Source organism: Delphinus delphis, chromosome X, assembly GCF_949987515.2.
Source record: "Delphinus delphis chromosome X, mDelDel1.2, whole genome shotgun sequence".
Taxonomy (NCBI): domain Eukaryota; kingdom Metazoa; phylum Chordata; class Mammalia; order Artiodactyla; family Delphinidae; genus Delphinus; species Delphinus delphis.
In genome coordinates, this window is record NC_082704.1 from 88,398,251 (window position 1) to 88,413,754 (window position 15,504).

Here is a 15,504-nt window from a genome sequence, read left to right on the forward strand (position 1 = left end):
ATACATCAGATTAGTAAGGACTCCATCTTTTCCTTCAGATTTTCAGGACCCAGCTACCTCTTCTCACAGAATCATGACTATTGAAGGGTTGGATAATATTTACAGATAACTTAACAGTAAATGTTATCCTTTGATATCTGAATGCTGTCTACAACATCCTGGCCAAGTAGTGTCAATCAGCAAACTTGAACATCTTCAATGACAGAAGACCCACTTCATTTATCTATCCATTTATAGATAAATACTTTGAAAAAGTGTTACAAAAAATGTTTCCCCTTAAGAGTTATACCCTGAATCTAACTTACAAACTCCAAGTCTATCTTTTTAACTGACAGGCTTACAATAAAAACATAATCATAATATACTCATACACATATACACACACACACACAGAGCAAAATTCAACAATAGAAGTTTACATTCAATAGATCAGAAAATGCCTCAATGCCAATTCTTGCTACTTTTAGGGAAACTGAGGGGCCTTACTCATCCTTGTAACAAATGCCCAGTACCTAACAGTACGTATCCAATATGACATTTCTTATCAATTCACATCTGAGAATTCATTTAGCCCTGTCATGAGTTCCTAGGAAACAGGTAAATTACACAGTGATTATACCCATCTTCTAGAATTAGAAACATCAGATCTGACCTAAGAAATAACTATCCCAACTATAAGAAATAAATAATTTGGAGAAGTCAAAACACTAACCATTAATAAATAAGGCCAACTTTCAAATCAAAGACTAACTGAATAATTTATCATGTGAGACTAACAAAAACATACAACTCTCAGTTCCATTATGTGCCTGCATTCGTTTCTGGTCTTGAAGCCTTGAGGCTGAAATCGAAGAAAATTACAATCCAGAACTGTGCCCTCCTTCTGGGTCAAAATCTTTAAGAAATGAGTCAATCCTAAAAATACAAATGAACCACCACCTAGAATTCTGATGCTAGACAGTCACTTTGGAAATTCTTAATCCCTAGCCGCTCATCTTAACAGACGGTGAAACTGGGGACCATAAGAATTAAGCAACTTCACAAAGTAGGCAGCAGACTCAAACACCAGTCTTCAGCTTTCTGATCCACTGTTCTTCCCAGTATATCACATAGCCTCCCAATCAAGCCAGCATTTTGAGCACCCAGGCTGAGGAAATATTAACTATGTTAAGGGAGTATGTGCTTACACCTATTTTTCCAGTTAGAGCAATAAGTTCTCTAGGGATCAGTCCACATTCTCTTCCCCTAGCACCCTTATAATGAATAGAGGAGAACTGGAGAGAATATGTGAAGTGGTCATAGACCACCACAAAACTGTGTGGTAAAATCCATACCATCTAAACCTAACCAATCCAGTGGTACTAAAGCTTTTCTTTCTTCTCAACACACTCCTACTGTTAACACCTCTACCCAAGAATAAAGTAAACTAACTGAAAATACTGGAGTCCACAGTTGGGCTTCAAAGGGTACCAAACACTCCCCAAAATCATATACAAAATGTATACAGCTACACTGACCCTCAAGTGGTTAATAACCTCAAAAAACTAACGTACCATTGTTCTAACTCCACCGCCAGTCAATCTATAATGAAAATAAAGATATTCTGCTATAAGTTAGTAACACACTAGGCCCTGTACTGTTTATAACTAATCAAGAATACAACTTTACCTACGTTTCCTTTTATATAATAAAAACTAAGAATAAGTCAAGAAGGTGAATGACTCCTGCAAATATAAGATACTAAGTAGTATAAACTATGGCTACTTCTTTAAACATTCAGGTAAGTAAATTAAATTAGTATTCACGGGGCTTCCCTGGTGGCGCAGTGGTTGAGAGTCCGCCTGCCGATGCAGGCGACACGGGTTCGTGCCCCGGTCCGGGAAGATCCCACATGCCGCGGAGCGGCTGGGCCCATGAGCCATGGCCCCTGAGCCTGCGCGTCCGGAGCCTGTGCTCCGCAACGGGAGAGGCCACGGCAGTGAGAGGCCCGTGTACCGCAAAAAAAAAAAAAAAAAATTAGTATTCACGGAGACTGATAATCAGTCACACCAATAAAACCAAAATGTGAAGGCAAATTTTGCTACTTATTCCAACTGACAGTTCACGGCATATAAAATTAAGCAACTGCTATCTTAGTAAAACACATGTGAACATACTTTCAAATAAAACTTTTGCATGTTGAAGAATTTCTACCTTTCATACCCTATATAAAAGGAGTGACAGAACCTCAAGATCAAAATAACTTCATCACCCAAACCGATCGCCTCAACAACATCTCACTACTTGAATGAAAGAACTCTCAAACCCAAGACAATTCGATATAAAAACAAGTAATATTTTCATATGGCAAGCAGCAAAATTAACAAAGCATTTTAACAACTTGTATACAGTATCTCATTTGTGTGGGAAAAAAATACAACAGAATATACAGGTGTTGAAATATGAAGTTACCCAGCAAATCTGTTATCAATGGCTGCCTGAGAAGAGGAACTAAATAACTGGGAGATGGTGTGGAAGAGAGATTTTCATTTTACTGCAACATCCTTTATGTAACTTTTCAATTTTGTACTCTGCACAAGTATTCTGCACAAGTATTCACTGTGTATTCAAAAAAGCTGCATGAAGGTATTTCAAAAGAAAGATAGGATCATGGCTGCAATTTTAGAATGGTTGCAGTGAGGATGGAGAAAAACAAACAGATTTGAAATTTAAGATGTAGAAACGTCAAGATACGGTGACTGTTAGGATGTGAAAAGTTAAGAAAAAGAGGAGTTAAAAATGACTAAGGTTTCTGGCAAGGGTAGTGGTAAGCGCTATTTACTAAGACAAGGAACATCAAAGACAATCATAAATTCAGCTTGCATATGTTCAGTTTAAGATGCCTTCAAGATACCCAGGTGAAGTAATCAAGTGGCAGTCAAGTATACATGCAACTTGGGAGCAGACAGAGTAAAAAAGATCTAGAACAGAATCTCCTTGCAAAGGAGACTGAGATGTGGTCAGAGATGCAGAAATAAAGCCAAAGTAGTCAGATGTTAGGAAAGTCAGGGAAGGGTGTTTTCAAGAGATCTCAAATCTGCCTCTATCTCCCCCCTCATTCCTCAACTACAGCCTCACTTTAAAAATTGTCTTTTCCAAGATGATAACATATATCTTGTACTGAGCACCTTCCACACCAGGCCCAATGCCAGGCATTTTACATTATCTTTTTTTCCTAACACAAAATGCAATAGCCTGCCAGAAATCTATTACCACTTCCATTTTACAGATGAGAAAACTGAGCCTCTGAAAAATGAAATAATTTGCCCAAAGATCATATATCTAGTAAGTGGCAGAAGCAGAATTCTACTCTAAAATCCATGCAGTGCTATCTATCCATCAGTACTTCACAACTAGGTTCCTTTCCCCTCCACTTTATCTCTCACTGTAGCCAATAATATTCCCAGAAAATCTACTTCTGGTCATGTCACTTCCCCTGATTAGAGAGTTGAGTTCAATGACTCCCCAAAACCTCCTATGGCCTACAGTGATGGGGGCCTTCACATGCTCAATTACCTCCTCCCAATCCCACTAAGACACCCTACCCTCTCTCTGTCCACACTAAATTATTCAAAATTCCTCAAACACCATTTAACTTCATACCTCCAACTCTACCTTCTTTTTCCTCTTGCTCAACTTCTTTCTATTCGTGTTTGATAACCACGGCCAAAATGTCATTATATTTTTGTGCAGTTTCTCTTACCCACTTCTCCAGTCTAAACTAACTGCTCCAAAACGTTGGGAATTTGTGTGGGTAGCTTAAATTACCCATAATCAAAAGTTTTAAATGTTTTAATTGTTCCATCATTTGAGAGCTCACAGCACTTTGCATATACCTTGATTATGGTACTTACTACATCATATGGTCACTCCGTCTGCCCATCTCTCTCCACAGACTGCAGGGGCAGGGGCCAAGTATTACTTGTTGCCCCAGGACTTGGCACAGTCCCTCACTCACAGCAGTTCAGCAAACGTCTCACAAATCAATCAAGCAAAGTAAAAGCTTTTCTACTTCTCATTCTGACACCTGAAATTCAAAAACCTAAAACACTTAACTACTGTATCTTAAAAACAAATTTTCCGAGCTTCTCTGGTGGCGCAGTGGTTAAGAATCCGCCTGCCAATGCAGGGGGCACGTTCGAGCCCTGGTCCAGGAAAGATCCCACATGCCATGGAGCAACTAAGCCCGTGCGCCACAACTACTGAGCCCGTGAGCCACAACTACTGAGCCTGCACTCTAGAGCCCGTGCTCCACAACAAGAGAAGCCACCGCAATGAGAAGCCCACGCACCGCAATGAAGAGCAGCCCCCGCTCTCCGCAACTAGAGAAAGCCCGCGCACAGCAACGAAGACCCAACGCAGCCAAAAATAAATAAAATAATTCTTTTAAATAAATAAATTTTCCCTAAATATATAAACTATCCAAACAGACTCAAGCAACTAAGATTCATAAAGTTCTTAGGAAAAATTCTCTCTTCTGTCACATATTATGTAATATTCTATTACAGAATTCTACCACAATATTAAAATACAAATAAACTCACATATATTCAGCTAAATATCTGCTTTCAACTCATTTCCCAAGCAACTAATTCTTAGCTTCCAAATGGCAAAAAAAAATCAAGGCCCATGGATATTTGATATTAAGAACTTATTTTATGTGTAATAAAGGCACTGTGGCTATGTTTCAGAGACAAACTGAAATAGCTAAGGATTAAATGATGTGACTGATATCTGAGATTTCCTTCACAATAATGGTAGTGAGGGGCAAAATACAGATGAAACAAGACTGGTTACGAGTTGAAAATTGTTGAAGCTGGGTAATGACTGGTGAGGGTTGGTTGGTTGATTTTCTCTGCTTTTGAAAATGTTGGAAATTTTCCCTAATACACTGTTTCTTTAAAAAAGAGAAAGATCTAACGAACATAATGTAATAGATCTAGTTTAAAAACAATGCTTTATCTAAAAGGTTTCTTCCATTGTTCTAAATTAAAATAAATTAGATGACCTCATATAATACTCTTAACTATAACAAAGGCCAACCTTCTTCCTGAGAATAAACTTAGCAGTAGCATCTTTTATTTACTCTAACACAGACAAAATACTACTACAGACAAAACCACAAAAAGAATACAGGAACACATTCACAACAGAATGATGTCAGTCTTAGCAATGTAGAGAAGTACAGAAAAGATATAATAAAAGGAAGAAACAGGTAAGAGAAAATAAACAAAACCTTATAGAAGAAAGTGGCAAACGGCCATAACTTGGCTGAGAAACCTAAAACTGTCTAAATAAGAGATTACTCCCACCCTTCCAGGTTACAGTTTTTAATTAGGTCCCAAATGTAAGCCCAGGCCAACTCAGGCCCAAAAATAAAGTCATCAATGAAACAGATGCTAAAGACCAAAATGAAGAATGAGTACAGCAACTATAACAAAGCCATGTAAATAAAATGCAAGGAAATAGGACCAGGCTGAGGGCAGCAAAAAGAAAAAAAGAAATAGGACCAAATAGGGTACACACCTCTACTTCATTTACCCCTATCCCCACTGAAGGACCATCAAGACGAGAAGTATCCCAACGTGACAACAAGGTATTCACAGGTATCTCTAACTACACACTATAGTGTAAAATCCATCTTTAATCAACCAAAATATAATTCTGGCATACTCACTATCAGTGTGCTTATTTTATTATTTTTAAGGTAATGAATGTCTATGGTTAAAATAACAACAACAAAAAAAGCCCACAGTGGTACAGAAATCTGTTTAAAATCTCTCCTCCTGGGGCTTCCCTGGTGGCACAGTGGTTAAGAATCCGCCTGCCAATGCAGGGGACACGGGTTTGAGCCCTAGTCCGGGAAGATCTCACGTGCTGCAGAGCAACTGGGCCCGTGCGCCACAACTACTGGGCCTGCGTGCCACAACTACTGAAGCCCACATGCCTAGAGCCCATGCTACGCAACAAGAGAAGCCATCGCAATGAGAAGCCAGCGCACCACAATGAAGAGCAGCCCCCGCTCATCACAACTAGAGAAAGCCCGTGTGCAGCAAGGAAGACCCAAAGCAGCCAAAATAAATAAATAAATAAAAATTTAAAAAATAAAAAATAATAAAATCTCCCCTCCTCCTCACCCTAGAGCCGCTTTGTACTCCAAGATGATCACTATTCAAATACTTCTTGAGTATCCTTCCAAAACTTTGTCAGAGAATTTCCTAAACTGACCCATGAACACTCAATTCAAGGATCTCAAGTTAGGAACTCATAACAAAGGTAAATATTACTACAAAATGAGATCAGAGAGGGACAGAACACACAGCAGATAAACCTTTGAACATATGCTAAAAGCTAAAATCTGATTTTAAATCATGTGTTCCTAAACAAAATTAAAAGATTCCTTGCTGATAAAGAAGTCAAGAAACACCATCTCCAAGAAACAATCAAGAAATAAGCCCCACCCTATCAACGAGACCTTCTACTGAGGCCCAATCTAGGATAGAACTTTGAAACTCAATTTACAACTGCCCCAAGAGTAAACTAACTGAAAATGGGGATCCAAGAAAGCAAATAGTGTTGTTTTTGCAGGAGCCATCAATGTCCTGCCCGTCTCCAGCACTACCCATCTAGGGAAAGAAGGTGCAGATCACAAGAGTCCGCAGCATGAGGAGCTAAGAGCCGGGTCTTTCTTTCTCTTCTGGGGTCTGGTGTTCAAAGTGCATAATTTGTTGAAACATATGCCTAGATAAATGGAAAAGGCTATCTGTAAATTAAGCTAGCCCAGAAGCCACTGTGCAATTATCTCACAAATGTGAATCCCCCCCCATTTAACTCATATTACAAAAACTGAATGAAATAATTGAGTTTTAAATGTCTGACACAGAATGTTACATAATATAAATTCTCATTAAATGTTTTAAGAAAAAAATTAAATGAAATACACATCAGGATACAGTGAGTCGCATGTGCTTTCATTAATTTTAACCTAGCAACTATCAGTTAACTTTTGAAGTTAATTCCAATAATCTAAAATCCAGGGGCTGTCAGTTAACATTTGAAATTCGCAAATCAGGAATACACAGTCCAGAATAGTTAAATCTAAAAATGAGAGACATGAGGAAGACAGGCGCCATGACAGCACTCTACAAAGGTAATGGTTCTCCTGCCTTTACTTCAGTCAGGAGAATGTGTTAGGTAGCATAAGGAATGTCAGAAGTACGTTTTCATCAGTGAAATAAACGATGTCCAAGTTAATGTGGCTTGGCTAGAAATACTGTAAAGGCGTCTCCACCTCTGCATGAACAGGGTCTAAGAATCAGCAAATCTAGGATCTCAATACTCTCCAGAGTGCACACATACTCTAAGAGTCCCATTCAGCCTTGTGTTCCACCACTGATCAGGTGATTCTGGGGCTAATGCCTACTGCTGCTAACATATTGCTACATGTGCCTCCAAAGCACCTTTCCAGCAAGGTCCTTGATAGACTACCTACAAGGACAAAGAGCTGGGACTTCCGTCGTCAAGCTTCACCAACAGGTTCCTGTGACTGCTTTTGTGCATGCTTGCTAATCAATGTTTTTTTATGGGTGGCAAAAAAAGAAAGAGCCATTCTAACTTGTAAATTGTTAAACTGACCTTTATCAAAAGCTTTCAGGATACTTCACACTTTTCTTCTGCCACTGATGTTTTTGTGATAGTCATCCTTATACTTATCTCCCCCTTTTAGGGAACTGTAAGTTTTCAATGCAGACAAGGGATATCTATGTTATCTTCATATTCCCTGCATAGAAGACTTGCATTCAGTGTACTCAAATATTTGTTGCTCTAATTTACTATCGACAAATTACAAACCAGTATAGAAAACTGATACAATTATATGTGAAGCTTCAGTATGAGTACATAAGACTGTCAGTTATATATTCATTAAATAAACTCCATTAATTAACTAGTCTACAAATACATGTGGATCTTAAATAACCTAACCACCATTTCAATTCTTAGACAATCTAGTGGTGTTTTTGTAACATAAATTAGTTCTCTGGATACATTTTAAAAATATTAATAATGCAGTCACTAACATCAATTTCAAAGAGCTCAAAGCATCAAAATGAGTTTCAAAGTAAAATAAACTTAACCAAAAATAACCTTTTCAAATCTGCAAAATAATACTGGTATTACATAAATAAAAACTAAATGTTACATAATCAAGTCAGAAAAAGATATTTTTACTCTGTAGCTAGCCAAGCACTGAACCTTCACCTTGGTTCAAAGCGCATGGCCCACCATTCCACTTTACCATCTACATCACAGCAACTCACGTCTCACACAGTTTTTCTTAACAACCTGAAATATATAGAAGTGGCAGCCAAATGTCCCCTACTCATTTCAATTTGTAACCGAGTCTACGGAAAGAGCTATTGGGGCGGGGCGGGGGGGGGGGGCGCAGTTCAGAGCTTAAAAAAGCACATGTTTATATTCCTGCAATTCTAATGTGTGGCCAGATAAGCAAGCATTTTCTATAATCTCTTACTATAGCTTTATTACCAGGAACGTAACAAAATCTTAGGAAATGTATAGTAACTGCATGAGACTTTGTCCGGATAAATAATAATGACTATAATTGTTTACAAGACAACTTTCCAAAGTAGAAAATACTTTTTAAGATGCATCATATTAAAGACCTAATTTTCAAACAAAAAAGTATGACATTATTCTGTGGTTACTTTTGTAACCCAAACACTAATCTCCTTTAGCACTGGAAATGAATATATTCCTTTAAGTGCCAGCAAACAAAACACACACATAATATAGCATAATTTTAAACATCAACATCCAAATATTATAGTATAAAAAAGCCACCTCTACAACTAACCTAATAATTTTCCCTTACCATCTACATGCAAGTGAACCAAATTTAGGAAAATACATGCTTTAATGGACCTGAAACTACTTCCACTGCCCCCAAAATTTTAAATTCCAGCTATTTTCATACTAATTATCTCCTAGGAAAAAAAGCACATACATTTTATTTTTCTTAGACACATATATTTTAAAATGGTAAACAATCCATAACTACTTCTAGGTATTCTACATAATCTTTCTATTGATTAAAAGAATTACAAAAGAAAAAAAATCCCAATAAGAGTATTTAATACAAACTTAAAGATGACATAGATACCTCAAAGTGAACACCTATGTATTTTAGCAATAGTTCCCTGACAAAAGATTCCCCAACCCTTTAGCATTATATAACTACTATAAATACATATAGTATTACTATATTCATGCTACATATTACTACATATTATTTTTTAACTCAAATCCTTATTAACTGAAAACAAGATTAATCTGAAAACAAGATTAATCCAAAAGATTTTCAAAAATGTACTGAAAGTGTCACCATAGTTAATTTCTGTTAAAATGTTTCACTTTTTAATTACTTTTCAGTAACTCCACTATAATTAAAAAAATAAGAATACTGAATTATGTTACCAAAAGATGGTCAGCATTAGTTTAAAGAGAAAAGTAATCAAAATCAGCTATATTTCAAGAACTCTGATTAAGCAACCACTTGCTGTTTACAATCTTTTAAAAATATTTTAAAGGTATTACTGCAAAATAATATACTGTATTACTAATTTCTTTTTCATCCAAAACCCCAAGCACTGTATATCAAACGGCAATCATTCAAACAAAAATTCTTTCAATGACTCCAATATAAATTAATCTCACAAATGCATTCAGAGACTACGAGAAATCAGCAGTTTAGACAAAGTATTCTCACCTAGAAAAGGTACATACGAGTTTAGAGGCAAGTAAGAGACAGTTATTATTAAATGTTTTAAACTTTCCAAATCTTTTAAGTCAAGAGTTAACCTTTTTTAAAACCTACTAATTTAACTTCAAAAACTTGAAAGAAGATCCAATAATATATAGGAATAAGAATTTTTGAAAGCAAGTAGTAATAGCTACATTTCTGTCAAAAAAAAAAGTTATACAAGGTGCAGACTAAATTTGTTGGGGGGGTTGGGGTGAGGGGGTGGTAATGAGAAAAATCATCGCTAAAAAGAGAATCCTGGGAGTTATTTAATTCCAGTATCTGCTCTTAGGTAAGTAGCCGGAACCTACCCCAACAAAGAAAAGCCAACTCTTATTTTTAAGACTTTCAGACAATAAGAATTCTGAAACTAACACAGCTCAACATTCCACAAAAAACATACTGTTTACCAGGGCTGTGCAAAAGATGGATGACACTAAATAATTCAATACTTCCTATAGCAGGACTCCAGCTCCTTCATTCTATTCAGAATCCAATTCAAACACATGGTGCGAGGTTATATAATATCAAGCTTTACATTACACATTTCACTGGTATGTTCGAGCTCACAAGGACGCAACCATGAATTGCATGCGGTTGCAAGCACATTCTCTAGAATGTTTTATTTTAATGTTAAGGCTAAGAAGCCTTGACCTAAATAGGTAGGACCTCACAAGCATGGGGTCTGAAGTAATGAAGAACCTTTTTTCTTTAGTTCCACAAAACATTTAGTAATCAAATTACCCAGTATTTTATGAAGCCTTCATTCTTCCACAAAACATAATGAAGCTTCGCAAGTTTCTCATTTATAAGATGTTGCTTATTCAAACATCAAGAAAGTATTGCACTTGCACAAAGAAATACCTGAAAATGTTCAGTTCTTTTACAATTTAAACTCAGTAGTGCATAATAACTGCAGGGTTCAATATTACAATCTGAAATACAATGTTAAGCACAATCCACTGTGAATCCATCTAAATACAAGCATTCTGAGACATGAAATCAACTAGCATTTTACACATTATCCACGTAGAACATCAGATTCCATTTATTTCTTCATTACCATAACCAAAAGCCGTAGCCTTGGCCAAACTTTTCCAAATGTATTATCTTGCAAACAGTTTTACCAACCTCCTATTAGATCGGCAATAATCACTCCAAAATAAAATAATGCTCCTTAAATTTAAATATTTTGCTTAATCTTTTGGAATGACAACTCTGACAGTAGTGAAGTATTTTTAAATAAAATATTTTAAATACTCAGGTTGAAACAAATTTCAAAGCTTAGGTCATTTGTGTTTAAATCATTTCAGAGCTAGTCGCTATTCATTTTTCCAGCAATAATTTTAATGAAGCCAATTAATACATAGTCAAAGTTTAATTCAACTTTTCTCTATGGGTCAAAGGGACTGGGCTTACTGAAAAGGATTATTTCAGTTTAGCTTTCTGGTCATTATTTGTATTCAAAACCCCTTACACTTATTTTGAAACAAAAACCTAAGTGTAATTACAGATAAAAGGTATTAGTGACTCTCCTAAACCAAACTACAGACAAAAATTAGGACAACGAAATTTTTTTTTTAATCAACTTAAGAATAAAATGCAAGGCTTTAGTCATTTCAAACTTCCTTCTCAATTGCAACAATAAAGCTAGGTGTCAAATGCAAAGCCACTGATTTCAGCTAGAAAACCAAATGTCTTAATGGATGCAACACCTATCCCAGCACACTCCAAGTTTCATGGTCCCAATTAAGAAGCAAGCATACAAATATCATTTCGATCAGATTTTGGTCAAGAGACACAAACTGATGCAGACAGATCGAGACTCCAGTGCCTTTGTTCAATAGCTTACGGGTGGGTAACTAAATGTGCTACAGGTTGATAAGCATTTACCAGGCTTATGAATGCTGCTTCCAAGCTTGAGAAAGGTACAAGAATTCTAGATGCAAATAATCTTGGATAATTTTTATTAAACACCACCGAGATACACACTCCGAAGGAGAGGCCTATTCATCGCTACTATTTATTTCCATGTTTACCTCTCCTCCCTCCCCCAAACCCCCCCCTTCACTTTCTCCTCCCACCCTGTCCCGCCATCTTGGGCCGACAGGAGCAGCCATTACTTAACTAAATGACAGTGCCAACAACTTTCCACACAAATAAACAGAAACTGCACCCCGAATTCCCCCCTGGCCTCCCCTGCCAGACACGCAGGAAACGAGGCTCCAAGAAGAAAACACATTCACAAGTAACTGCAGGATTTCTATGGCCGAAAGACCCAAAAAGTAAACAAGTCACCTAACTTCAGGTAAAACACCATACCCCTCGAGATGCATGACAACAGACCCATGCAAACTCTTCACCGCCCTAAACTACTGCAACTTCCCCCTTCTGGGAGCGGGGACACAAGAAAGCCCCAAACGTTGGGTTAACAGTAGACTTCCCGAACAGCCTTCCTGGAGGAAAAGAATAAAAACCAAGGGAGGCAAGTAAGTCGGAAATGCGGGGAAATCTGCACACATTTACAAGCCCTTGACCCTAAACAGGCACCTCGGAGCGATCATCGGTCGCCCCTCCCAAAGCCGTAAAATAACAGGCAGTTTTGTCGACCCAGTTGAGCTCGGCCCCAAAGCGCTGCCGTCTCTGTTCCTCCAGCTACGAGAGGAGAGGGCGATTTCGCAAGGGAGCGAGTGAGGGATCCGGGGGTGTGTGTGGGGGGCGGGGGGAGGGGGGGAGCAGAAGCAGGAAATAGTTTTCCGGAAGCCCCTCGGCCCTCCTTCGCGGCCACAATGAGCGCCGGCCGGGCCGCGGGGCCGCGGGGTTCGGGGCGAGCGGGGCGCCGGCCGGGGAGACCGTGTCCGCGCTCCGGCCCGCAGCTGCCTTACCTTGCCCAGCAGGGCCTTCGTCCTGGCGCCATCTTCATGAAACCTCACGAAACCGAAGAGGCGGCTGTGGAGAGAGACACACGCGGCTCGTTAAAGGTCCGACAGCACCACCGACCCATCCCTGCCCGAGCCCGAGGCCCCAGCGGCGGCTACAGCACAGAGAGCGCCAAGCCAAGGTGCTCGCCCCGCCGCCGCCAGAGGCGAGCCGCGCTCCGGCCTCCCAGGAGAGCGGCGCCAACCCGTCCGGAGCCGACCGGGCGGGTGACGGCAGCCCGTACCTGTCCAGTCCGCCGAGCGCCTCCCTTTCCTCGGCTGTCAGGCTCGGGGACGCCTCCTCGCTCTCGCCGCTCGCTTTTCCCGCCGCCATTTTCTTTTCCTCATCACCGAAAGCGGCGGCGGCGGCGGCAGCGGCGGCGGCGGTAGCGAGCGACACTCCGCAGGATTTCATGGAAACGCAGCGAATTCACAACTCCGACGCCGACACCTCCCCCCGGGCCGGGGCCCACAACGACGCCCCCAGTCTCCGCGCGGGACCGGCACACCAACTTTATCGCCGCCTCCTCCTCCGCCGCAGGCGGCAGCGACGAAAAATCCCAACGCGGCGGCAGTGAAGGCGGCGGCGGCAGGGGCTGCAGAGCCCCCGAGTCGGCAGCGGCGACGGCTCGGCTTGTAGGGTCACATCGCGGGAGCGGGCGAGGGGCAGCCACGGGCGGAGATGGCGGGAACGGCCGGAGCGTGCGGGGTTGAGGGACGCGGGGGGGATTCGTTGGAGACACAAACTTCCCCGGCACCAGCACAAAGTTGTTGTAATTGTGTCACACAGCGAACCCCACGCCGCCGCCGTGACCCCCCCCTCCCCACCCGGCCGGCGCCGCCAATCAGCGTGGCCCGCTCGCTTCACGTGACCTTTGTTGACTCACGTCAGCCGTGGCTCCACTCAACTTGCTAGCTGCCCGAGCCCCGCCCACCGAGGCCCCCACCGACAGGGAGCGGGACGCACGCCAATTCTGGCCGGTGGTTGGCTGCTGGGCCCGTCCGTCCGAGGGAAGGGTTTGTCCTCGAGAGGGAGCAGCTGATTAGGTTGTGCCAGTTAAATACACTGGGGCAGAGAATGGAAGGTCCGGGCCGTGTCACCTCGGGAGCCGCGGCGGGCTCGGGAGGGGGAGGGGAGCGGTGGGGAAGGGCGAGGTCCGGCACCGCCCGCGGCGGGCGCGAGCAGTGAGCGAGGACACCATGGACGGCCTTTGCCTGCCCGGGAGCTAGGTGGTGGGCCCAGACCGCGGCTCCGGCATCGTGCGCTTCGGGGGTCCCGGGCCCCGGAGGGCCTGATAAGGGTCGCGTCGCCGGGAGGCGGCGCACGGCCCCTGACCTCCGCCCTCCGAAGAAGGCGCCCACTTTTGGCACCGCTGGAAGTAATGGCCTCCGCGAGGAGCGCACTCGGGCAGTGGCTGCTGGCCCCCTGCTCCGCGGCTCAGGCGCCGCCCTAGGCCAGGCGTGCGCTCTCGGCCCCGATCCCCTCGCTCGCCCCCCAAGTGAAGGGGGAAAGGTCCCCTGACCTCCGGCCGAAGGGAATGAAAAGTCACCCACCGGGGTCTGGCTCGCTGACCATAGCTCCCCACCGCCAAAGGTCTGTTGGCGGCACTTTGGGTCCAAAGTTTCATGCTACCTGTGTTTTATCAGTAGTTCATTATAGTGTTGTAAGAAAAAGCAATGACGAAAAATTAAGCGAGATCTCCAGGATGTTGGTTTCTACTGCTCTGATCTCAGTGGGGCCTTCATGGAAGAGTTCGGGCTGCTTGTAGACAGGCCTGAGAGAAGGCATAATTAAGATAGTCAGCGAAGCTTGCAGCCCAGAAAACCCTTTTCTACCTCCCACAACATGTCTTACACAACAGTAACACTTTCTTGTTCTGACCGCGTCACAGGTGCAAATAAAAGTCACTAGTCTGCCTTTCAATCCATAGTATAATTGGGAGAAAAAGAAAACATGCGTTCGGTCTATTACTCTGTCCAAAAGACAAATTTAATAAGATATGTCTCATATATCAGATCTGTTACAGGGCACACCTCCAGTCTTCAGGGATAGGAAAAAAATTAATGGACATACGAAGACAAGGTTTCCTTTATAGACATGGACTCTATATTTTCAATAATGTAACCAATAAACAAGGTATGTTCAACTTGGATGTTAAACTATAAGGAAGACAATTCAGTGCTGACTCAGTAATCCTAGCAGTATTCAGTGAGAAGCTATGGAAATCCCATACTGTGTGTGATTTTGCACACAGTTTTAAATTGTTCCCCTGAGACTAGTAACTAGACTAACAAACTATAGTTTTATATGGATTATATTTCAGGTTTAATTACTTTCTCTGAAACACCTCTTCCACTCTTTATGGCATTCCTTCCATTTTACTTGAATGGGTGAATATACAGGGCTGAATATTTTCTGCAGCTAAATTAGCACATGCATTGTAAACTTTCTCACAACAGATGACCTTCAAAGCCTGGGAGATTTTGACACCACTATCTCCCCCCACAAACCACCATACACACACACACACACACACACACACACACACACACACACGCACTTAGACTTGCACAAGCAGAGATAGAAATTCTGCCAGTATTTGGCAGTCTTCCTGGAGCTGGTGGTTCTTGACTCAGGCCGTTTCCAAGAATTATAAGGCTGCCCACCTCCAACCCCTCAAAACCTTCTTTCTCACTACATAATCATTACTAGGTAATAGCAGCAGAATT

At 41.5% G+C, this 15,504-nt stretch overlaps 1 protein-coding gene across 3 annotated transcripts in view; it reads right to left on the reverse strand.

Moving 5' to 3' along the window:
- The window catches only part of KDM6A (lysine demethylase 6A), a 210,006-nt gene extending 196,442 nt beyond the window's left edge, over nucleotides 1–13,564 (reverse strand). For 2 of the 3 annotated variants that reach the window (XM_060002296.1, XM_060002297.1), the window contains exons 1-2: nucleotides 13,020–13,563; nucleotides 12,742–12,805 (exon numbers count right to left, since the gene is read on the reverse strand). In XM_060002296.1, the coding sequence (XP_059858279.1) occupies nucleotides 12,742–12,805; nucleotides 13,020–13,189 (234 nt within the window). In that variant the 5' untranslated portion in view covers nucleotides 13,190–13,563. Of the gene's footprint in view, nucleotides 1–12,741; nucleotides 12,806–13,019 lie in introns of all 3 variants that reach the window. The other variant, XM_060002295.1, reaches the window with a different exon arrangement.
- Between the last annotated feature and the right edge of the window lie 1,940 nt (nucleotides 13,565–15,504).